General features: G+C 36.3%; 1 protein-coding gene across 1 annotated transcript; it reads left to right on the top strand.

Moving 5' to 3' along the window:
- Positions 1-8129: 8129 nt before the first annotated feature.
- LOC144059632 (endothelin receptor type B-like) lies at positions 8130-25831 on the top strand. Its single transcript, XM_077578867.1, has 8 exons — positions 8130-8275; positions 12800-13326; positions 17292-17404; positions 17491-17695; positions 18586-18735; positions 20410-20543; positions 20653-20761; positions 22642-25831. The coding sequence occupies exons 2-8, from the start codon at positions 12940-12942 to the stop codon at positions 22780-22782; spliced, it is 1239 nt and encodes a 412-aa protein (XP_077434993.1). The 5' UTR covers positions 8130-8275; positions 12800-12939; the 3' UTR covers positions 22783-25831.
- The last annotated feature ends 260 nt before the right edge of the window (positions 25832-26091 follow it).

Here is a 26091-nt window from a genome sequence, read left to right as displayed (position 1 = left end):
TTCCACCATTAAAAAAAAAAAAAAAAAAGTCTGCATTGGAAGATCTAGAAAATTCCAAAACTGTGTTGTATGTGTACAACTAGAATTTGAGATATATCATATTGCACATCAATTTCAATTCAAAGTGAGACATGCATGACATTTGCCAGGACAGACCTGTCAATGACTAATGCAGAATGGTCTACCGCCCAATAGGGTGTGGCATACCAAATGTGCTGATTTAACCATTGTTGTTCGTCTGATCTAAGTCCGATGTTGGGTACCGTAATTATAAAGGTCAATTCATTCACCCATGGAAGGAATGCTAAAGCTGCACCACCCCCCATTGTTGGAATAGTGGGGAACTGCACAACTTGGTACTGACTGAGAGGTGTTTCAACTAGTATGTTGCCATTTTCCTGTAGCCAAACGTATCCATAATGTATGTAAGGCCCTCAAACTCCAAAATGCAACTGCAAATTACAACTTTGTACAGCATATTAATAAACACATTGTTCACTGAATACTGTGCCATTGAGTGGCAATGAGTAAGCTACTACTCCTGTTAGGTTTTGTTATGGTGGTAAACCCACATGCAGAGAAGCAATTCTCGGTTATTTTAACCACTGTTTAACCCAGGGGTAGCCAAGTTCGGTCCTAGAGAGTCCTGCATGTTTTTGATGTCATGTAATTATGAGCTGATGGTTTGAAACACCGGGGTTGCAGGTATGAGACTTCGAAAACATGCAGGACTGCGGCTCTCTAGGACCGAACTTGCCTATCCCTGGTTTCACCCCTAACGGCCAGTTAAATTCTTAACCCGCCGTTAACTAACCGACCGTTTAATATGCGTTGTTCAAAACATGGTTAGCCACGCTCTTAATGAACAGCACTGTCAAAGTTAACCGTGCCGTTTACGTCATTGTTTAGCACCAATATACCCCACAATTCCTCTTTCTGTTTACTTCCGGGTTGGCAAAAGAAATGGATACGGTCCGAACAAACCTTGCAGGAACTTTTCTGCTGACAAAGAAAACATTATTCAAGCAATTTAGGAATTTTTGTGTGTGTGTGTTTTTTTTTTACTCTGTGTATTTTCAGTGACTATATTGTGTAATATTTTTTGTATTTTTTCCAATATTTTTTGCAGCATATAATATTGCACATTTTTGACTGATTTTGTTTCTCATATTTTTGTCTGTTTTTGTAATTTTGACTTTGTTGTATTTTTTGTGTACTATTTTTGATTGAATAGTTTTGTATTATTTGTTTTGTTTTGTATTAGCATACTTCTGTGTGTGTATTTTTCCATCTAATATTTGTAAATATTACTAATATTTGTAATTACTGCATTGAATCAAAATTAATAAAATAACAATAATAATAATAATTGTTATTATTATCATTATTATTGTTGTTGTTATTACTGTTATCATTAAATTAATTGAAATTTAATAATTAGCTGCTATTCACAGTGTTGTTGTCTGTTTGATTTTTGACGTGAAAGCAAACAAGAAACATCAGAGGTAGCCTCTCTTTGGAATAATTTCCCATTAAATGTTGGGCAAGTCCCCTCTCTGTCCATTTTTAGAACTCATCTTAAAAAACGATTTTATTATTTCTCTTTTGATTGAGCATGAGACTTGGCATTGTATTACTGCTAAGCGGTAGAGTGTGCGTAACTCTTCATCAGATTAATCACCAATGTCAAAGTGAAGCCCTCGATAGACTCTCTTTTTCTTGCGCTCAACTGGCATCATGAAGGCAGCATTAGCCACAAACGCCATCTAGACTGAGTTAACCACACTGTTAAAAAGTTAGCGGTGGTCCTTAGGTGTACTCTAACAGCAAGTTAGCATCTTTAACAATTAAAGTTAACAGAGTTTTAAACAACAAGATAACAGTGCCGTTAAAGTTAACGGTCGGTTAAATCTACTTAACCAGTGGTTAAAGATATAACCGAGTTTTGAACAACCGGGCCAAGAAACCAAAGTTGGGTTGTTCATTATACAGTCCCTGACAAAAGTCTTGTCGCTTATCCATTTTGTAGAAACACCAGCTTATAACCTGACTTTTAATTAACCCATTGGTTCTGGAAATGGCTCATATAAAAGCTAAAAGGTGCACAGTGCAATTTTTCCCATCATGCTCTTGGTAGAAACCTACAAAATAGAGAAGCAGAAGGTAATTGTTACAGCTGCCTATGGTGTATGCAGTAGTTTGTACAGGAAAAAAAAAAACGGGGAAAAAAACAAGAAGAGTGAATTCAATTCAGTAGCAGAAAAAAAACTAAAAAAGAGTGATTTCAGCAGAATACGAGCATGGCTCAAATTATAAAATATAATTCATAACTATTATATTGTATAAAAACATTTTTATCAGCATTTAAATGAAGAGAATCAATCCCACGTCACTTCACATTAAACCACTGAACTAAACAGTTGCCGACTCTTTCATGAAAAAAGCAAGAAATATCAATGTTAAACATTCAGTAATCGCAAAAATTAAAGTATGTGAACATTCACTCAATCGTGATAGGTTAAAGAGGTTGGGTTATTGTGAACACGACTATCACCGCTCCTCTTTCTAAATGGTCCATTTTCACAGCATGGCGCGTTTTTCCGGTGTTTCCCATTCATTCACGTCACTCTTGTTCGCAAAGTAGCTCATTTATTGGTTGATGGCTGTGTCGCGTCACACAAAGACTGAAAGACTTAAGGGAGGAAACAGATATATTTTTGGAATTAATTAAAGAAGCGAATATTAATGCAATTTTAGATGGAAAACAGCAAAGAAGTGCTACGGTTTATCAAGAATTACAAAAGCAAACTCATACAACGTCCTCACATGGCGCAGTCGCTCGCAGGTCTTCTTCTTCTTTTAAATTACACACTTCTCTATGGTGTATGTATGGAGTCCCCTCTCAATATTCGCAAAAGAAGAGTCTGTTTTAAACATTTTCAGTGTATTCACTTAAAACATTTGAAACAATTGCATGGAAACCTGACTAGTGAGAGACACTTGGACAAGGCACACGTGGCTGTGGGAGCTGATTGGGTGACACAAGGGACTGGTTGTCAAGCACAGGCGGACACAATAAAACTTAACGAAACAGACAAGAACAACAGAGACGCAAGGAAAACATGACAAGTAACTAAAATCAAATCAATAAAACACAGATCGTCTCCTTAGAAAGAAAAAAGGAACATTACTTCGCCTTCAAATTTTTATTGTCCCATACACTAGGGATGGCAGAATTTAACATTGAAATAACTGAATAATTTCGAACAATTGATTTATAAAAAGAATCGAAACATCTCCACACAGTGACATCGAACGGCCAATTGTAAAATATCAAATTTGACTTCCCAGTAAGGATAGTAGCTATTAGCTGTCTGCCATCACCTAATTTGCACAATTAGCAATCACCATATAATTGTAATGGACGCCAAAAGAGAGAGAAATAATATCATTATTTCCCTTTTTTCGCACATCACAATTATCATGTGAGCAAAATGAGTTCACCAAGTATGACTCATGGCTTAAGTACCACAAAGTAATGTGACATTGAGAAAAACAATATTCTTGTGACATACAGGGGGAAAAAAAATAAAGAATCACCATCGAGTACTGTTTTATCGGACCTATGTATGGTAAAGCTAATGCTAAAGTCCACTTTGCAGCAAAGATTGAGGCTTGAATGAGGAAATCCTTGAACTCCCTGATGACATTGAAAACATACACATTCATATACATTAGCTATGGGAACTAAAGTGGGGTTAATGGTACATTATATCACCCAGGCCAAACTTCTCTACTTTTGAGTCTACGATAACAACACACAGTTAAGGTGACTCACCAGGCATGTTTTTTTTTGTACTCACTTTGATAACTACAAAATCTTCTGTGATTACATTCTCATTTGACATATTTTCTTTCATTGTTGTGTAGCATTGCTTTTTCATCTTTGTCCTATTGTCATCATTGCCCATTCATTCCCTAAATTGTCACAACCTAATCTGCAGCTACATTGTTGCTAAACCTGTACAGTAGATGTAGCGAGCTGATTATTTCTTGTACAAGGGGTCATGATTGTGCTTGTTGATCAATATGATAAACATACTGAACAGTACAGTATGTGATGGTACATGGGTTTGTTCGCTTGCATGGGGTGAGTCTCTGATGTTAAACTGCACTCACGGGCACACTCGGCAAGCGCATCCCACATGCCACTCATATGCTATCAAAGAGCTTTATTTTCAAGAATATTGAACACTAAATAAAATATCTTAGATAACTAAAATATATATAAGTAAAACAGACTCAGGCTCTGTTCACAATAAGGCCACATAACACATATAACAACCTATCTGTAGTGGCAGAACCCTAACCCTAACCATTAGATGTATTTTATCTCCTTCAGAATGTCCTCTGTTCACGTATATGTTCTATGCACCCCCACTAGTCTAAACTCTAAAATTCTGATTAATATTGCATTTGTGGAAGCAGCAAAGTCCACCTGTTTGTCCGTCTCAGGGGGCGGCCATTTTGCCACTTGCTGTCAACTGAAAATGACATCACCGTTGCTCAGGGCTCAGGTAACGACCAATCATGGCTCAGCTTGCGAACATCACATGACCAAATTCAGAAATATTTTTTTTTACTTTTGTGTTGCAACTTTCATCATTCAGATGAAACATATACCGGATATTTAATCCTAATGGCCTCTCAGGCTTTATCTAGTTTGAATTCAAAATTTCCCACAATGCTGCTGTGACATTACGGTTTGGAGCTAAATCTACTTATGCCGCTCAACTGTCTGTGATTGTACAACTACAGCCATCAGGAATTCGGGAGTTACAGGAATTTCTAGAGTTTCCCGAATGGACGGTCCAATATTGGGCCGGGTGCCCCCCGTCAATGAATAGTAATTGTTTTTCTATTTTCCTATTTTCCTGGGCCGAATTTCCCAGTCTGTCATGCCATCTGCCTGTGATTGGTTGTTTTTCTTCGGATGTAGTAGTTTCTTACTTGGCCTCTTGGAGGCACAAAATGGGCATATTTTTACACATCATATATATTATGTATAACTGTCAGGTCATAATGACAGCTTTAATAAACATGACAAAAAGTTATCTTTTCTTTAAAGGTCACTAGTCGACTTGCACTGATTACACACACAGGACAGTGTGATAGTTTAAAAAAAAAAGTGGAAAATATAAATATGCTGTGGATTAATTCTAGACATCTGCTTGCTAACTATCAAGGACTGAGCAACAAAAATTATATTCTATGGCTGTAGCGCTTTCCCCATTACAGTCTCTTAGAGAATATCTGTGAAAAGATTTTCATATTTCATGCTTGACACCCAAATATTTACTTTTCAGCGGTAGTGGGAATATTTAAGGCCAAGACAAACATTGCGACTTCCACACTGTATGTAGAAAAACCTGTGGTGCATTTTAGAGTTCAGTTGTCTTATGCTAAGGGTTGAAGTAAGAAAAATCTGAAATATTTATTGGACAGTTCCCCCACCCACCCACACACACACTTTTTAGATCAGTTGGAGCCTTGGCATGATTTACAGTCTATTGACCTTCTCAATAGGGTCACTGGCTTTGTAAACCTTTGAAGAGTGTTCAGGCACACAGCGCAACATGTAATGCAGATGCAACCGCAAAAACCATCAACCGGGAAGCGCAGGTGTGACGGAAGTCAGACTTTTTACATTTGCACATAGTATACGTTTGTTGTTTCCAGACCAAGGTACTTCATAAAGTGATGAAAACGTAATAAAACAATAATAAAAAGATGAAAATGTATATAATATGGTACAGACAAGGTTCTTTTACAACAATTTTGTCATGATTCAAGCTGTTTTTTTTTTTTTTTAACTCATTCACTGCCATTGACGGCAATAGACATCAAAAATTTATTTGGACTATTTCTATTAGTTTTACTTTTTTTCCACTTTTGTTAACAAGAGTATTAAAACCTAGAAAAAAAATGTATTGTACATTTAGAACAGATATAAAATTTATGATTAATCGGGAGTTAAGTCATGTGATTAATTACAATTTTAAAAAATTAATCGCCCATGCCCCTAATAAAAAAAGAAGATTATTAAAAAATTAAATTTTTTTATTGTAATTAATCGCATGACTTCAATAGTTAACTCGCGATTTAATCATAAATTGTATATCTGTTCTAAATGTACAATAACAATTTAAAGGTTTTCATACTCTTGTTAACAAAAGTGGAAGAAATAAATAAAACTAACTAGAAATAGTTCAAATGAATTTTTGACGTCTATAGCCGTCAATGGCAGTGAATGAGTTAAGGATTAAACCACTCCAGAACCAACTTGTGATTGAAAAAGCAGCTCATTTTTCAACAAGAGGAGCAATACCATCTCTCAACCACATACGCCGTGTAGTACTGAAAGAAGCATCCAATCTCAATTCTTGCCTGTCGCCATCCCCTTTTCTTGTTTGTTTCTCTAGAAATCACGCCCTTGTCTGCTGCTGATCAGCTACAAACACGTGAGCTGTAATCCATGTCTTACTGCTGGTTTCCTCCTGTGTTTGTTTGGTTCTCTCATCAGACACTATTTTGGTGAAGAACAAAGTGTCTCTTAGAACTGTGCACAATGTCAGGTTCAGAGCAAGCAAGTTTCCTGTGCGAGGGGATGAAGAACACCTGTTTTGGAAAAGTAAAGATTTACTCCTTACTATATAGCAATTCTTCGACGATATGCTTCTGCCAGCGTCACATGACGAAGTGATACAACATGTCAATTATGTCTGACCCCCACCCACCCCATGCAACCAGGGGATTTTTTCAAATTAGTCTTGCATTTATTTATAAAAGCACATGTGCTAATGGCAAAAATAAATGGCCAGAAAAGTTGCATCCTGAGATTGTTAGGTTAAATAGAGCGCACAAATAGGGCTTTTGTGTAGTGTGGTTAAATCTGTGCCCACTGTTGATACGAAGGTTGTGTCATGACCAGTGTGACGTATGTTTGATGTGGATGTTTACACAAGTGCTTTTTGGGGGGGGATTGTGTGACCTCAAGAGTTCACACATAATACATGTAACACCTTCTTTTTTTCAATGTGGTACGCATATAGAATAACTATTTGGTACACAATATAAGGCCATGGCAAGATTTTTTGGGGGAAGAATTCCTGATATATTTTATACTACAAGCTATGAATTGAGAATATTTTTTTTTATGACTTCCTGACTCAAAAGGTGCTCATGACTCTTTGTTTGATCTGCAAACTCACTATGCCCCCCCCCCCCCCAAAAAAAAATAAATAAATAAAATAAAGGCCCTCATTTTGCAAGTACAACAAGCATATTTATTCAGAGATGGTGCAAATGACTTTGTTTGAAATGCTAACTATTCCGGCAAATGCCCAAGAGGCTGCTGCTCCCGTGACAGAATTTTTTCAAACACAACAGTCGGAACTCTTCTTTAATCCCCAAAGCAATGCCATAAATCCACAAGAAAGAAACAAGCTATAATTCTGTAAAGGAAAATTAGATAATTTCAAGGAAGATTATGAACATGCACAGTAGGTCACAACAGCAGGCGCCGCTGCACATTCTACTCAAAGTCCTAAAAACAATAATTTGTATATTGACAATCTACTAATGGATTTGCTTCATGATTTGGGTGTATTTTATTGCATTATACCAAGATATTTCACATTTTAGTTACTACGGGAGAGGAATATAATATCAGAAGCAGCAAGTGTGTTGGATTGCATTTCTAAACGAATCTACAACCACTATATAACATTTTATTTTTAATATTAAAAAGTCATTCTTGAGTTTTATTTTTTATTTTATTATAAAAAAAATGTTTTTAAACAGCTCGTATTATGAACGACAGCATTATGTGGCAAATGAAGTGAACATCCAGGAAATGTTGGACATTAAGAGAGCTTGAAGCCCGGATACTTTTGTAAATGAATAAATTGATAAATAAATAATAATAATAAATACATTACACGAATCATAGTGAAGGCGCACTTCGGTCGTCTATGCTGTCACGTGATAGGCGGTGTGTTTGGCGCATATAAAGCCGCGCATTGTTGCTCGAGCGCATCAGAGGAGCTCACACAAGGAAGAGTGGAAGAGAGCCAAACAGCACGAGGACGTACTGGACACGACGCGAAAGAAACTGGTGACGTTTATTCATCCATCAAGACAATTACTGGAACTGATGGAATGTCGATGAGGAAATTTTAACCTCAAGGACAAGTCGCTGCATTTTTGTTCTGTGGTAAGTAATTTGGCTGGTTTGGATGAAATAACTGATATACTGTTAGAATTGGTAATAAGTTGGATGAATAAGTAACACCACCTCTTGACAGGCTTTATTGTTTATATTTAAGTGCATGCTTAAACCTTGGCAAGAAAATGTCATGTGAAAAGTTCACAGACGCTTCATGTGTTTTGGAAGTTACAGTGCTTAACAAATTTAGTAGACCACGGAATGCTGACCTATATATATATATTTTAAATATATTTATCAATTTATGTATAGCCTATCTACTATATAGTTCTGTTATGAATAACTGAAATGTTATGTTGGAGCTCAATTTGAGTGTTTTCCCAATGAAATGTAAGTTTGTTTGTTTAAAATAAGTTTAAAAAAATAGTAAAACACATTAATAAACGTTGATTAATACGTATTCATTCATGGTTAATTTGAAATTTAGTTCTTTTCATATTACTGGGGAAAAAAAGGGGGGGGAGGGGGCTTTCTTGGTTAATTCTTGATAGATTCTTGACTTCTCGGAGAAGCTATTTGAGATGACAAAAATTTAGGTAGGCTTATAAAACATTTATTCAATTTGGAAATTCAAAACGGTAAAAATGTTGATAGCTCACTGAAATTGAAAGACTGCGCATTAAAGCAGTTCCTAATACCAGATGGCCTCTGAGACAAACGGTTTTTATCTTGTCATTTGGTAGTCCGCATTTTTCATTTTATGATAAAACCCATCCATCCATCCATCCATTTTCTTAACCGCTTAGTCCTCACAAGGGTCGCGGGGGGGCGGAGCCTATCCCAGCTGGCTTCGGGCAGTAGGCGGGGTACACCTTGAACTGGTTGCCAACCAATCGCAGGGCACACAGAGACAAACAACCATCAACACTCACAATCACATCTATGGACAATTTGGAGTGTTCAATTAACCTACCATGCATGTCTTTGGAATGTGGGAGGAAACCGGAGTACCCGGAGGAAACCCACGCAAGCACGGGGAGAACATGCAAACTCCACCCAGGAATGCCGAAGCCCGGACTCGATCTCACGTCCTCAGCACTGGGAGGCGGACGTGCTAACCAGTCATACACCGTGCCGCCCTTTATGATAAAACATTTAATCAAATTAATTAGACCAATCATTTAAAAGGGCCCTTTATTTTGACATTCACACCCCTGTAATACTTGCAGGAACAAAATTGTATACTGATCAGTAAAACTACTTCCACTATAGTAGCCTAATGGTTTTAAAGATTGTACTGTGTGTATTTGTCTCCAAGATGCTTATCAAATACCGTGGCTTTTTTTTTTTGCTTATGAATTTTGCTGCTGTGCACCTAAAATAAATAACAGTTAGCTAAAGCTGGCTATGGTACCAGAGTAGTATACAATGTGCATACATTTCACCTAAATGCTGTACAGTCCATACGTGCAGCTACAAAAGCACACATTAGGAATGTGTTGCAGTTTTACAGTTGTTGAAACTGCACTTAATCACATTTGTTATTACATGCTTCATCCAAACATGGTTTGTAGTTTTGTATGGCAAACTACACATTTCATGGTTAGAGTCAGATTTTTTGTTTGTGGTGATTCATCATTATTCCTCAGCTCTGGATCACGGAATGTCTGTTTTCTTTTAATAGTCCATCGGTGTTTGTCTCTGAAAAAATAATTCAAAAATCAACAGGAACATTCAGTCCAATACTAAAGCATTGTAAAAAGAAAAAAATTATAATAAAAATAAAGTCTTTAAAAAAAAATAACTCCCACCAATGTCACTAGAAAAACACAAGCATTGATGTATGACTGGGATTTATTTCACTGTTTATTGTCTTGAATATTGTTGTTACTGAGGAAAGTTCCAGAAACAATCTGTGCAGTGTTGTAATCGTGTTTCCATTTTAGAGCTAACAAACAAAGAGAGTGGTGGAGTTTAGCGCAAATGTGTTGATTTCATACATTTCTGCTACCCTGTCTGGATTTAAATACCTGCTGATCAGGGCCGTTGTTTAATTTATATCCACTGGCCTTTAGCCTGTGTCCTTATTTACAGGCCATCCTGTGCACTTTGGTACCTTTTCACACTTTCATCATCCTTCAGCAGTCATTACTCGCGTTAATCAAATTGCCATTTCTGTTCATTTCAATTTCAATACACGAGTCCTTCCTTTCCTGGGTCTCTACTACATTTGTTGTTGAGCTTTCCATTTTTACAGACCATCTCCCTTTAATTTTGGAGCTGTCACAGCTAAAGGTCAGATGTAAAATCTTTTGGATTAAGCTCTCTAAAAACAGTTGGGTCAAAAATAACCCAACTATGGGTCAACAATTGACCGATTCTCTACTAAAAGACCCATTTCTTGACCCAAAGTTGGGTCAAGAAATGGGTCTTTTACTGTAACAACTCATACATATTGGTCTGATCCTTTACTTGGGTCCCAAAAAAATGTTAATAAAAAAAACTAGAATGTTAGGTCAAATTGACCCATAAAGTGGATCGGTCCTTTTTTTTTTTATCCATAATTGGGTTACTTTTCACCGAGCTGTTTTTAGGGTGAGTAGTTGTTTCCAATCCAGATTCACATCCTACCTACCACATTGTTCTCACTTGCACGCTCAGTGCCTAATGACCTTGTCGCTTGACTAAAATGGGCCAACACAAATCAGCTGAAGAGAAGATTGGATGGAAGTTTTTAAGTTTTTATTTTTTTGGGGGGGTTGTGTTATGTGTGTGAGTTCATCCATGTGATTTTGTCTGTGTGTACAAATACAACAAGCCTCTGTGTTTGGGACTTAAGCACAGCTATCAATGCTTGCTGTGATCGGCAGACTGTGCATATGCATGAAGGTACTTTATGTGCATTTATGTACATATTCAGCAACATTATAGTGTAAAACAGTATTCAAATCAGTTGGTGATCTACTGTGTTGGTCCACAAGCATTTTACAGTATTTCAAGACAGTTTGTGCGCGTATGATTTGAGATTCTCCTCTTTTCTTCCACATTCCAAAAACATGCATGGCAGGTTGATTGAACACGCTAAGTGAATGTGAGCGTAAATGGTTGATTGTGTATGGATTGGCTGGCAACCAGTTGAGGGTGTGCCCTGCCAAAGACAGCTGAGATCGACTCCAGCACACCTGCAACCCTCGAGAGGTTAAGCGGCTCGGAAAATGAATGGATGGATATCGTGCATATATGGGTAATTGTAAACAGATTTTTTTATTACCCTGAGAGATGCCCCTGGCAAAGTCTTCTAATGGTTTACGCATGAGGTTCCCTGAAATTTTCCATCCAACTCGTAAATTGGTAATATCCATTATCACCATTCCAATTGTTTGACAGTTGGTTCTGCTTAACACATGACAAGACTCTCTGTTCACATCATTGTAAAAAAATGTTTGCATTAGGGTTTTTTTTTTTCTTCTGGAACACATATGTTCAAGACATAAATGTAATGCCAAAGGTTCTGGCTACAAAACCTCGCAAAATGTATCCCCAGGGTCTGAGAAAATTACTTTATATTGTTACAAGGGATTTAGTCGTATAGTGGTTAACATAGCTGGCATGGGAGGCATTCTGCAACAATGTGCGCTTCACTATTGCCCTACACGTGTGGGCGGGCACAGGCAGTAGACCGCCTTTAAAGGCCAACTTTTTCTTCTTTTGTGACCTTTTGTGACCAGGGCTTTGAGGTCTACAGACTCAGGTCAATTAGTGGAGCTCGGGTTTTAAAGTAAACACGGTGAAGCGACATTTGGCAGTTATGCTGCACTCAGAATAAACCACAAGTCTAAATTCTTTTAAATCCATGGGATGGGCAAGTACCAATACCAGGTATCGGTATCTGTCAGATACCGGGACTTATTTCAAGGTATTGGTACGTTCGGCTGCCCTCTCCTGGACATTTTGCAATCAGCAACTAGATATTTGAAGAATAGAAAATTGTCATTATTTTCATAAATGCTTTATTGGGATATAGAGTTTTTTATTTAAAATGATCCGGGTGTTTTGTTTGAAGAGGGAGGATTTTGTGTATCAAACGTGCTAATGGTATCGGTACATGCCGTAATGGTGACTACTGAAGAGTTACATTCCTACATTTAATGTCCAAATCTTTTGGTTGCAAATGTTCTTAAATTTGGCAATATTTGATCTTTCAGTCATTTTAATAATCTCTTTTTTTTCTCTTTGCTCTGTGAATGTCTCCAGTTGTTCTGTTTGCTCATGTTTTTAAATGTTGTGCTTTTGGTTGTGTGAAGCACATTGTGTTAACATAAATGTGCTTTATAAATAAAGTTGCCTTGCTTTGCCATTTAGCTGAGATGCAGTTGGGGGATTTGTTCTTGTGCACAGCCAAATTATGATATGTATGATACTTGAATACTTAACTTTAATGTGCTAATAAATTCAGAATGTACTCATATTTTCTAGCATGAATGCAATAAACTCGCCAGTGTTTGAAAGCTCACCTCTAAACACATTTTTTTTGACTCGTAATGCATGATGATTTGTCTATTTTCTCCTCAGGACATACATCTTGCAAAAAGGATCCAAGCCAAAAGCAAATAAGTGTGGAAAATGGGTATGTGAGATTGTGTACGTTGAGACTGCTGCGTGCCTTTGACTGAGGAAACGCCTCCCTGTGAAAGAACCTCCCTTTCTTCACAATGAAGGCCATCGCTTTGCTCTGTTTCCTGATGGTTGTGGAGGTTGAGGCCTCTCGCTTCATCCGGGACTCCCCGACTGTGCCTGACACTTCTGAAGTCTTCAAGAATAATTCTTCCATCTCACGACAACCCCCACCGCCGGCCCGGCCGAGGGGCTCCTTCCCTCCCATGTGCATAAGGCCCACAGAGATTAAGCACGCCTTCAAGTATGTCAACACCATTGTGTCCTGCCTCATCTTTGTGGTGGGGATCATTGGCAACTCCACGTTGCTGAGAATTATATACAAGAACAAGTGTATGAGGAATGGACCCAACGTCCTGATTGGCAGCCTGGCACTGGGGGACCTACTTTATATCATCATCGCCATCCCCATCAATGTGTATAAGGTAAAGAAAGTGTGCTCATTTGGATTGCTGTCTGTGGCTTTGCATCTTATTATGTTGCCCTGGAGTCAGCCAACATTGCGGGTTTAGGAACACAATCTGCCATTTGATTTTTGATTTTAATTTGGTTCTTTATTGAACATATAAACACAAAGAAAACACATTACAGGTCTAAAATATAAATTGAAGTAAAAAAGAAAAGAATAGGAAGAAAGAAGAGTTCAAAAGGGGTAGGACGAAGTTAAAAACTTATCTAGTCCTACCCCTTATTTGTTTTATGTTAATAAAATAATAAGGTCGTGTATTTCAAAAAAAGAAAATGTATAAACCTAATCATATATACAAGTGCACTTTAACATACGCACATTTGCCAGCGACACATGCACATGAAATTAATAGACATACACCATAATACATTTATATACAATTTTCATTACACTCATACAGATACATCCAAAGAAATTACAGCATATATACATTTTTAACAGCTCATGTCTGATGTAAGTAATTTTTTAAAACTTTGCTTTTAAACAAGTTTTTTAATTCAGCAAGTGACTGACATCTTTTCAAGTCAGTTCCAAAATCATTTCACAAATTAACACCTTTTACAGAAACACACCTTTGCTTAATATTTGTTGTTGTTTGAATATTTTTGTAGACACTTGTACCCCTTATGTTATAAGGACTCTCTCTAATTTCAAACAGCTTCTGAGTACTGTGGCAGAGTAGATTGTTGTGTACTTTATACATTATTTGTGCTAATTTAAATTCAACTAAGTCATAGAATGTCATTGTATTTGATTTAATAAATAGAGAATGAGTTGGTTCTGTATATTTTGATCGATTTATAATTCTTATGGCTCTTTTTTGCAGTTTGAAAACAGGATCGGTATTTGTTTTATATGCGTTTCCGCAGATTTCCACACAATAGGTCAGCTATGGTAATAATAATGAACAATATAATGTGTTTAATGATTTCTTATTCAGAACATCCTTAGTTTTAGAGAGTATCCCTATAATTTTGGACATTTTCCTTATGACATCTATTTGTGACTTGCAACATAATTTTTCATCAATTTGTGACTCCAAGAAATGTATTTTCATACACTACCATAATTTTGACCTGTTGTGTGGTTTGTCTAGTAGTACCAAAAACTAAATTGGTTTTGTTTAGGTTTAATGATAATTTGTTTGAGTCAAACCAGTTTTTTAATGTGTTTAGTTCATTCTCCACAGTAGTCAGAAGCTGCTTCAGGTTCTCTACTTAACAGTAGAGAGTTGTCTCATTGGCGAATAAGACACTTTTGAATATTTTTGAGACACAACAGATATCATTTATATACAATATAAATAATTTGGGGCCTAGCACAGACCCTTGGGGGACACCATGAGTGATCTTCAAGTGTTTTGATTTTATATTGTTAAACTGTAAGTATTGATAACTATTATCCAAATAACTGTTCATCCATTTATATGCCAAACCTCTTTTGCCATATCTTTCTAATTTATTTGTTAGTATTAAATGATCAATAGTATCAAATGCTTTTTTAAATCTATAAAAATTCCAACAGTAAATTTGTTATTATCTATGTTAGTAGATATTGCTTGTACAAGTTCCATGACTGCCATTGAGGTGGTCCGTTTTTCTCTAAACCCATATTGATTTTCACTTTAAAGCTTATGTTTTTCAATAAAATTGTCCAGTCTATATGAAAATATTTTTTTTCTAGAATTTTGGAGAAGTTTTTGAGTTATATTGGTCTATAATGTCTTTCTCCATTTTTATGAATAGGAATAACTTTTGCTATTTTCATTTTTGATGGAAATATACCGGCTTTAAATGACAAATTACATTTATATGTGAAAGGTTGCACAACATATTCTATAATACTTTTTACTAATGTCATATCAATATTGAAGCAGTCAGTGAACTTCTATTTTTTTTATATTTTAACAACATTTAAAATATTTAAAAAATAAAAAGTCCACTGACTGCTTCAATATTTAAGGACGGACCCTTTACACTTTGAGATGCTCTTGAGCTAGGAAACTGAAAAAACTCACTGAGCCAGAGGTTGTTTGTTTGTTGATATGGAGGTCATGTCTCGGCCATGGACCATGTTAATTACAAAATTTTGATCGCAGCTTGTGGGCAGAGCATGTTGGGACTCTTGGCCTCTGCTGTTAAGAATTAACTTGTTATCATTCTACTCCAAATGCTTAGATTTTATCTAAACTTTGTCACGGATAATGACGTGAACTAATTGGTCTTTGAGGGCTGGAAACTTCCCACTGCCCCAACTACAATACCACAATAATAATCGGTTATTGTTTTTCCCTAATATATATATATATATATATATATATATATATATATATATATATATATATATATATACATATATAATTTTAACTAAATTTTATTAATTATCATGAAATTACTGTATTATTGACTAAAACATGCGGCCATATCTTTATTAGTTTAACATTTTTTCCACTTCTATGTTAACAGGAGTATGAAAACACTTTATTGTACATTCAGAAATTAATTCATCTCTTTGTTTGACAGTATGAATGCAGCATTATTATACAATGGAAAGCGTAAAGCCTTCTTCCAGCTTCTGTATTCATTACATTAAGACGTCACATCCAATTCATCATCCTCTGGCCAGTGTTTAATTCATTATGGACTTATTCCACAAGTAATTCAGTGTTCCTGCATGCACTTACATAAGTTATAGATTTGTGCTTAACAGTGGTTTAGTGGCAATCAAGGAAGGAGGAAATTACATGTTTCCTCTATTGCAGTGGACCTCCAAATACACATGACTCGGCACCATTCGCAGATTTTTTTTTCAATATTTTTTGTTTTGTTTGCTTTAGAGTTTTTTCCTTGTGAAAATATGTATTGAACGTTTATCAGTTTATCAGGTTTTTTTTTGGGGGGGGGGGGCACAAAATCAGTTCTTGCACTTAACCCAGATATTATATGCTAATCGCAAAAACTCTGAGCAGGAATAGTTAAATTTCCTGAATCAAATTGGATGACCTGAAATAACCTTGGTCGATATTATAAGTAGGGATGTAACGATAATGACAATATCGTGATATTGCGATATTAAAAGTGCCACAATCTAGTCGTCGTCATGTCACGATATTAAAAGCAGCGCATCTGATAATTTTATTCATTTATTTTTTTTAACTCAGGTTGATTTCCATTGGTGCAGATCTAGCACCCTCTGCTGGCTAGTTTTTTTTGTGCAGTTTAATTTTCATACGGCATGTTTTGATAGCTTTCTATGTTGAAAATCCAAGCTAAGGGTCAGATGAAGGGGAACGTAATATGCTTGTGAACCGAGTCAACATGTGGAGGAACTCGATGTGTGCGTGCATTAGAAAGTAAGTGCCTCAATATTAAGTGTCATTTGAGATTGTAGGTTGTTTATTTGCATTGCTGTTATGTACAAAAGCACAATATTGTGTTTTTTTAGTGAGCTAATTTTTTACAATATTGTTAAAAAAATTTATATCGCCAACCTCCCCACAATATTGTGATAATTATCATAGAGCGACCTTATATCGCGATACTATCGTATCGTGATGTTTGGATATTGCTGCATCCCTAGTTGTAAGCAAATTTAGTCTGAATATTTAGTATTTCTGTTACTTTGGTGTAGTGCAGCTCAATCTGTAACGCTGGAATTTAAGATGACATTTTAATAATAAGCTATCAGCACATGTTAAAGACACAATAAGACAAGACACAATGATTTGAGACACTGCCCTGATGCTGAACTGATTTTATCAGCCTCTGGGAGAAATAATTTATCTGAAAGGAGACACACTGCACTGTTATTTTTGGCCTGGACTACCGTATTAAAAGAGAAAAACAGAGGAATACGATTGAACTAAGATGCAATAAACCATTCCCTAACCACAAATGTGCCTGTTTTTATCATTGTCTGCAGCTAATAGCAGAAGACTGGCCATTTGGAGTATATGTCTGCAAGATGATACCATTCATCCAAAAAGCTTCAGTGGGTATCACTGTTCTCAGCCTGTGTGCTCTAAGTGTGGACCGGTGCGTATGTTTGTAATCCACAAACAACTTTAGTGTGAGCAAGTGGCTGAAAACAAATGAGTGTGCATTCTGCATTGCATGTGCAGCTACCACGCCGTAACATCATGGAGCCGGGTGAAGGGCATAGGCATCCCAGTGTGGAAAGCGGTGGAAGTGACACTGATTTGGGTGATTGCTTTGCTGCTGGCAGTTCCTGAGGCGCTCGCATTCGACATGCTGGAGATGCCGTACAGAGGCAACAAGTTGCGTGTGTGTCTGCTGCATCCAGAGCAGAACTCCAACTTTATCAAGGTAGGCAGTACTGTCGATCAGGGGTTACCGCTTCAATTGGCCAGGAGTCGGCTATGGGCACCAAAGTATTGCCCTAATGTTTCAAGTTAAATAAACTGAAGCGGCTATTTTGATATACAAAGTATTGTATCCCATTTATAAATTGTTGTAAGTTCGGTTTTATTTTACCAAATATGGTTCCTTGACAGAATAAAAAAGGGCTGTTAATGTTTAGGGACTTGATTTAGTCCTTCATCTTAACTCATTCACTGCCATAAATTCATTTGAACTATTTCTATTAGTTTAACATTTTTTCCACTTTTGTTAACAAGAGTATGAAAACCTAGGAAAAAAATGTGTTATACATTCAGAACAAATATAACATTTGTGATTAATCGTGAGTTAATTAGTGAAGTAATATGATTAATTACAATTAAAAATTTTAATCGCCTAAAGCCCCTAATTTTTAATAATCTTTTCTTTTTTAAATATTTTCTTTTTTTTTAATTAAATAAAAATTAACTAGTGAAGTCATGCGATTAATTACAATTTAAAAATGTACTGCTCTGATGCCCCTAATTTTAATAATCTTTCTTTTTTTTAAGAAAATATTTTTAAAAAGAAAATTTTTTTTTAAGAAAAGATTTTAAATATATATATATAAAAAATTAGGGGTGATTCAAATTTATAACTGTAATTAATAGCATGACTTCACTAGTTAACTCACGATTAATCACACATTTTATATATGTTCTAAAAAAAAATCCAGGTTTTTATACTATTGTTAACAAAAGTGGAAAAAAATGTTAAACTAATAGAAATAGTTCAAATGAATTTTTAAGTCTTTAGCCGTCAAATGAGTTAAATAGTTTGAAAATGCACTTCCTTTGAGTGTGTTTGCATCTTTCCAGTTTTACCAGGATGCTAAAGACTGGTGGCTGTTCGGCTTCTACTTTTGCCTACCACTTGCCTGCACAGGAATCTTCTACACCCTCATGTCCTGCGAGATGCTGAGTCGCAAGAAAGGCATGCGAATTGCACTCAACGACCACATGAAACAGGTATGACTGCAAGCGGTGTGGCGCACATGGTAGAAAAAAATAATAATTATTATATGCATTGCAATGTCAAATAACTTAATCAGTTATTAAATAACGTCATGCTGGTGGAAATAAAAAAGTGAGAAGTGCAGTGCACATACAAGAGCAGTGGAACGACGTCATTTTATACCGTCCACAATACCATTTTTTATTTTATTTTTTTACACATTAGGTCTTACTAGTATCACTATTTTGACTGTATTTCAAGTGCATACATAGAACAAAGAGTGAAGCCACAACAATGTCTGAAATCAGAGCTGCAGCATGCCCGCCTCTGTGGGTAATAATTGTGTACCAAAAAGAGGAATTACTTAATTGCCACTGCTGGGTGTCCAAAATACAGGCTCGAAAGTAGTAAGTAGTCACAGTAGGGTTTCGAGATAGTTCTATTTAAAAGGCATTGTTTTGTGATGCATCGATAACTGAATCAAGTGGTAGCCTTATCCTAATGGTTGTGGTCAACTTAAGCCTAGTACACACATAAAGAGAATCGAGCTGTTTTTGTCCCGATTTTGCCTCTTCCCGACGCCCGACAATCTTATAAAATTGTTTTATAAGATTATCTTTATGTTTGAGCTGTGTTAAGAGTGAATTTGTCCCGATAATTGGGTCTCAAAACCAGTCGGGGCCGACAATCTTAAATAATGAACATGTTCAATATTTTCGCAGAAAATCAGAGGTTCTCCCAAGCCAGCTGACTGAATGTACCCATACAAAAAAGCTTTCTGACATGACAAACGAGTGCCCGTACATTAAACAAATCAATGTCACCTACCTGAAGTTCATCCACCCATGTTATGAATTCCTAGCAGTTACAAGGACCGTTGCCGTGAATCGTGTGATAACTACATGTAGCACTATTACCTTGTTTGATGTGTAGACATGTGTGGTGTTAGTGTTTTAACGCCATAAGCGCGTGGTCGCGGGTTCGAGCCCTGCTATCTCTGTGTATTGTTTTCTGTGTGTGAAGCCTACACAACGTCATTTTTGTATAAAGGTGGGTTGCCCAGGCACCAGAAATAATTTCCAAAGCAATTATTTCCTTGCAAACATAAACATTTTATACTGCTGCCGTCTCCTGTTACCTTCGGAAACATTCGGCAAACATCGGCGCATACCCCGAAGTGCCTGGTCTTTGTGTTTGTGAAGTCACTATCAACAAGAAAGCGATGAGAACTGTGGCTTTATGCTCTTTTTTAAAGATGTTTTTATTTAAATATCGCCCCTGGCTTCTTTGTTTGTTTGTTTATTTTACTGTATTAATAACATGTTTGTGTTGTATTCATAATTTATTTGTGTATTGTTTAGAATTGTTCTATAAAGTTATATGAAAAAAAAGTGTTGGTGAAGTCACATGTGATCACGCGAGAGCTTTCCCTCAAAGGACTGAATTATTGTGTGTGTGTGTGTGTGTGTGTGTGTGTGTGTGTGTGTGTGTGTGTGTGTGCGGAGCTGTGATAGATTATCTGAGCACCCCACACACAATACGACCAAAACTGTCAAATGCCTGATTTATTTATTTTTGTGTGGGATCTGACAAAGATAAAAAAAATTCTTTTAAGATTTGAAAAAATCCTTATGTGTGTGCCAGGCTTGAAAAGCCCCCAAGTTGAACATCATTTTGTCTTTGTCTAGAGGAGGGAAGTGGCCAAGACGGTGTTCTGCCTTGTGTTGATTTTCGCTCTCTGCTGGCTGCCACTTCACCTCAGCCGTATTCTCAAGAAAACAGTCTACGACCAAAATGACCCCAACCGCTGTGAACTCCTCAGGTAGGCAAATACGCTGCACATGTCATGAGAACCCATTGTTCTCCGTCTTGTGACTTCCTGTTGAATTCACCGTAAGGCCCTGTCATCACTTCCCACTCCCTCTTTTCAGTTTCCTTTTAGTGATGGATTACATCGGCATCAACATGGCTTCACTGAACTCCTGCATTAACCCCATTGCCCTCTACTTTGTCAGTCAGAAGTTTAAAAACTGCTTCAAGGTGAGATTGCCAAGACACAATTCAAAAGGAAGATAGTTGTTAAGCTAGATGTAAATCAACAGAAAGGAGGTTTGTTTCTGGCAAACCCGTTTTAAAGCTAATACTTAAATTCACAGTTACATTTATAAAAGTAAAACGCAGAACAATGGCGCACATACATGATGGTTGGTGGTTGACTTTGGTGGTTGAATGTGAGTACAAATTGTTGTTGGTGTTGATAAGCATCGACTGCATGGTTACTATGATACAATGTAGTATCCTTTTGGAGAAACAGAAGCAGTATAGAAATAGCGATAGAAATCATATAAATAGAAAATGGATGGAAGGACAGTACACACATACATACACAAACGCACACACACACACACACTGCTGCACTTATGTGCAAAAAAAAAGAGCTGGATGATACGCATACATTTTTTAAATTAAATAAAATAAATAAATAAAAGAATAAGTACCGGTAATACAATAATGTATTATTTTTTTTAAATTAATTTTACCTAATCAAACTGAGAATAAGTATTAAATGAATCAAGGATAAAATACAATAGGGGTGTCAGGTGATTATTTTTAATTGTATCTGTTCAAAATGTGCAATGAAATATTTTTCTTTAAGTTTTCATACTCTTGTTAAAATAAAAGTGATTTTTTTTAAACTAATAGAAATATGGCTGCATCTGTTAGTCATTGATACAGTAATTTAATAATAATAATAATAATAATAAAATTGAGTTACAATTAAAAAGATGTACTCTACTGTAAAAAAAAAAAAGTGTGATATTGATTTGTGTTGTGGCTATTTTTACACCACTAGATGGCATATTTGCATTTGTAAGATGCTGGTGACAGCTCAGCGCATTTTTCTTTTCATATTAAGAGCTATCTAATCTTTAACATGAAGTAACTTGTGAAATTCTGCACATTTTTTAAATTTTAAAATACAACTTGATTCCAGTTTCCACAAATATTATTTTATTATTATTAAATGTCATTATTATTATTACATTTATTACAATTTTGACATGGATGTGTCTGCTGCGTTGCAACTGTAATTCCCCCAGTACAGGCTTTCCAAGTAAGGGACGGTTATTAATCGCAGCGTTAAAGGAACTTTAAATTAACTCAAAATTAACACACTAATGTTGGCACCCCAAATATAATTAAAATAAAAATAAAATACAATTATCTAGAGGACAAATACCATTCAAAATATCTGGTAGAAATGTAATTTTCAATGTTAACTGTTGTTGTGTACATTATAATTTAGTGCAATGTGGGTTTTTTTTCTTCTGGAGAATAAAAAATATGTATATAATAATAATAATAATAATAATAATTTAGTGCAAAATGTGTAAAATAAATAAATCGAATGAATTCGATACATCGTCGATGTCATCGAATCATTGAAAATTTGCTATGTAACTATCATAATACCGCAAGTTGAGCTTTTTAGTGCCATATTTTGTTACAATGCGTGACTGCCGTCAAGTAAACGGCACATCCAGCCAGTGCATAGGCTTGTTTAGCACTGTTGAACTGTCAACCAAGCTAGCATTCAGCATTAGCTAAAGTATCACAACGCGACAAGATTTAGCCATCACCCCTTAATACAAGACTGTATTACTGTAACTTTACTTTACAGTGCGTCTCATTTACAGTAATTGTCCATTCATTATCTGTATTTCTATTTTGCAAGGTAGTGGTAATCATTCATAAATGTCAAGAGAAATGAGCACATTAATTATGCAACACATCCCCATTGTGTGCCAATGCATGTGTTCATCCATGGGAAAGTTTCAGAGGGCCGACTAATTGGCTCCCTGCGGATAAGACCTTTCCTGCATAAAACATGATGAATAATAACCATTTTGTCCTTGCAGTCTTGCCTGTGCTGTTGGTGCTATGGAACATCTATACTGGACGGACGAGGTTCCGTCCCAGGGTGGAAGGGCTCTTACCACGGGAATGGACTAGATCGCTCCAGCTCCCGCTCCAGTCAGAAATACTCAAGCTCCTCATAAATATCCACACAAGCTTAACCTGCGCTTCTTTTCTTACAAACCCCATGCCAATGGACGTGATATATTGAAGTCTTCTAGACTCGAATTCCGAAGTGGAATGAAAGATATCAAAGGGTCAGCCCAAAGTGGACTGTACCTGCAGTGGGACGACACCAAGGCGTTACATTCACATTCCACACTTAAGCTCCTTAGGCTGAATGTTGCTCAGAGGAAGCTAAATGCATTTATCAAGTCTATGTGAATGTCTGTACATGACTATTAATTCCATGTAAAATTGCAGAAAAGCACAGACATATGTATGAAAATATATACTATATGTATATCTACATCTCTCTACTTTGTATCTATATGTATGTTTATCTACATTTAAAAATTAGGCTACGTACATGTACATACATAGGCTATACTGTATATATACTGTATATTTATCTAGAGAGAGACTATAGCCTTAGTACTCTTCTACTCGCATAACAGCACGGAGGCTTTCATAAGCTTAGAGAGAAGGCAATGTGGGAAAAGATGACCCAGATGTCGTTGCTTTAAAACGGCAAATCTTGCTTCTGCATATGAATAGAATCAGTATGTAAAACTGAGGAGTGAACATCATGCCAGAGAAATTGTGGCGATGTCACGTTGTCAAATGTCAAGCGAACGGCAGCTGCTTGGAAAAAATATATAATGTAGCAGATCATTGACAATTTGTGACACTGAGGCGGTCATAATGGCTGCTATTATTTCATTATTCCTGCTTGTTATTGCTTGATCCAAATGTGTATGACATCTTGTCTTATGACGGCTACTGTTTCAGGGCAAAATGAGTTAGGATGATCCTCGTGCTAGCAGTTATTATTTTCACCTCCGTTGCTGTGGGGTTGCTGTTGTTACGACCTTTGGCTCGGCCTACCGGTCACAACAGGAAACCACTTCAAAGAGACTCATTTGAAATCTGTTCAATTAGTTGTGAAGGACTGTGCTGTTTTTAAGAAGCACTTTTTGCTCATGTTTATAAGTCTTTATGAAGCATATTTTTTATACATTATCATTCTATCAAATATATTGCGTGGACTGAAGTCAACTTTTGAAATCTTCTGCATTTCTAAAGGTGAGACCTTACAATGTGAACGACAGTATATTTTTAAAGAGATGTAGCAAGAGTATCTAGAAAGCGCTCAGCAGTTGTGACTAAACTTTTTGTGCCATTATACAGTTCACTGTCTCACTGTCTGGACACGAATGTCGGGACACCTGACTATTATACCAACAGGAACTGTGAATGGAATAAAAGTGACAACACTGTCTGCAAGATATTGGAGTATTATTATTTTTTATTTTTTTTAACGTCAGAGGTTATTACTCATTGCTGTCCAATGTTTGATGGGTTAAGGTCAAGTTTCTTCGACTCTCATCCAAACATGCCTTGACGGACCTTGTTTTGTGAACTAGGGCTACCGTACCCGGTCTGTTAGAACATTGCAGGAAGTGACAACCTTTAATAATTTATTTCCAAGATCAATAGCCTGAAATCACAACGGCCGCTTGTCAGTCTCATTTAGGTATGGGCAAATAACCGCTAATATATTGATACATCAAGATACGAACTTATTCGTTCCGTGACCCCATTTGTAGCTCAAAACAAATGTAAACTGAGGCAAATTTTCCCATTGAAATGAATGGGAATGCAATAAATCTGTTCCAGCACCCAAATTATATTTATCAGAAGCGGGCATGCCGTCAGTATTAATGGACTGTCTGCCAGTCCGTCAGTGATGGACACCTATTTTGCTGATAAATGATGAGAAACTTCTGACGGAAGTTAGTTTTCGTCCATCACTGTAATCGTCTCTAATCGGTTAAAGTACAGACGGAGTTTGTCACTGTTTTGTTGACGATTTGTCTGTTAGGCCTAAAATAGTGGTGATGAAGTGATGACAGAAGTTTGGTTAAAATACAATGACGGACTGACGGTTACAGTTAGGTTCATCTGAAAAAAAAAAAAAAAATTTAAATGGATTGACAATGACGGAAGTGTGCCCAGGGCGCTGACGAAAGACCAGCAAAGTTTTGTAAATTGTCTATCTCTACATTTAATTATGTATTAAGAGGACAACAGCTCCTCCAATGAACAATAATTATCTTCCAAAATAAAGATCATATTCAGATGTTTTTCTTGAGTCTATTTTCTAATTTAAACCGATTTTAAAAGTGTGGGTACTCGGATGATTTGGACAAACAAACCGCTCTAACATGATAAGATGTCGGCCCACGGAAAATATTTTGCTGTATATGAGTGCTTGAAGTTCAGTACAAATGGATATAAGTGTTGTAGTATTTGACTAAATGTGAGTCAAGAATAGCTTTATACAGCTTAGAATTCATCTTACTTACAGTACAGTATATGAAGTCCCATTGTTATTGCTTAGTGTCCTGCCTTTTAGTATTGATATCGCAAACATCAAATATGTAGCACTAGCAAAACTATTGTTTGTTAAAAGGCTCTCTTGTCAACTTAATGTTGCAGCCTCCAAGGCTTTTTGATAACTGATTATTTTCCTTGTAGTTGTCAACACCTGTACATTGTGATAAGTTAAAAAATCATACTGGAATAAACATTGCTATCTGGTGACCTTTTTCTTTTCTTTTTTAAATAAACATCATACATTGTATGACATGCAATTTGGTTGACTTTCAGGCCAAGCATTAGCTGTGAGGATGACTGCAATTTGTCTGTTCAAGACAATTCAATTACATTTTTGCAAATGTAATTCTGCAAATGCCAAATTCAATTAGTACTTTTGGATCCAATGAGACAAACCTGATCTGTTGTTGGACACTTTCAAGAGACGTGTTCCAAGTTTTAACTGTGAAGAATAACAAAGACAGTGTTTGGTTTGACTGAAAATGTGTAAGTCGGTTATTTAATCAGAAGATAAGACATGCACAGCTGTCATGATGTGGTACACACTACTGCAAAGTACAGGCACAACATTGTTAAGGCGTCAATCAAAGCTGAGCATTGTGACCGTTGTAAATAAAAGCATTGTTGGATACAGCTCTTGTAATGCATATTGTGTTCAATTGATAGTCTTTGCGTTTATTCTACACTTGAACTTTGAAATATTTTTGAATTTTCCTCAATCATTATATTTTTGTGTAAGTGTGCAAAGATAAACCATTATTTTCAACTTTCACTTGTAGGCCTCCATTCATACGCTGCATTTGGAAAGTATTCACAGTGCGTTTCCTTACATTTTGTCAAGTTACAGGCTTATTCCCCCAAAAAATTATCATTACAGTTTTTTGCAGTGTAAT

Source organism: Vanacampus margaritifer, chromosome 10, assembly GCF_051991255.1.
Source record: "Vanacampus margaritifer isolate UIUO_Vmar chromosome 10, RoL_Vmar_1.0, whole genome shotgun sequence".
NCBI classification, from domain to species: domain Eukaryota; kingdom Metazoa; phylum Chordata; class Actinopteri; order Syngnathiformes; family Syngnathidae; genus Vanacampus; species Vanacampus margaritifer.
Note: the sequence above shows the minus strand (reverse complement) of the source record. Positions and strands in the feature narration are given on the sequence as shown.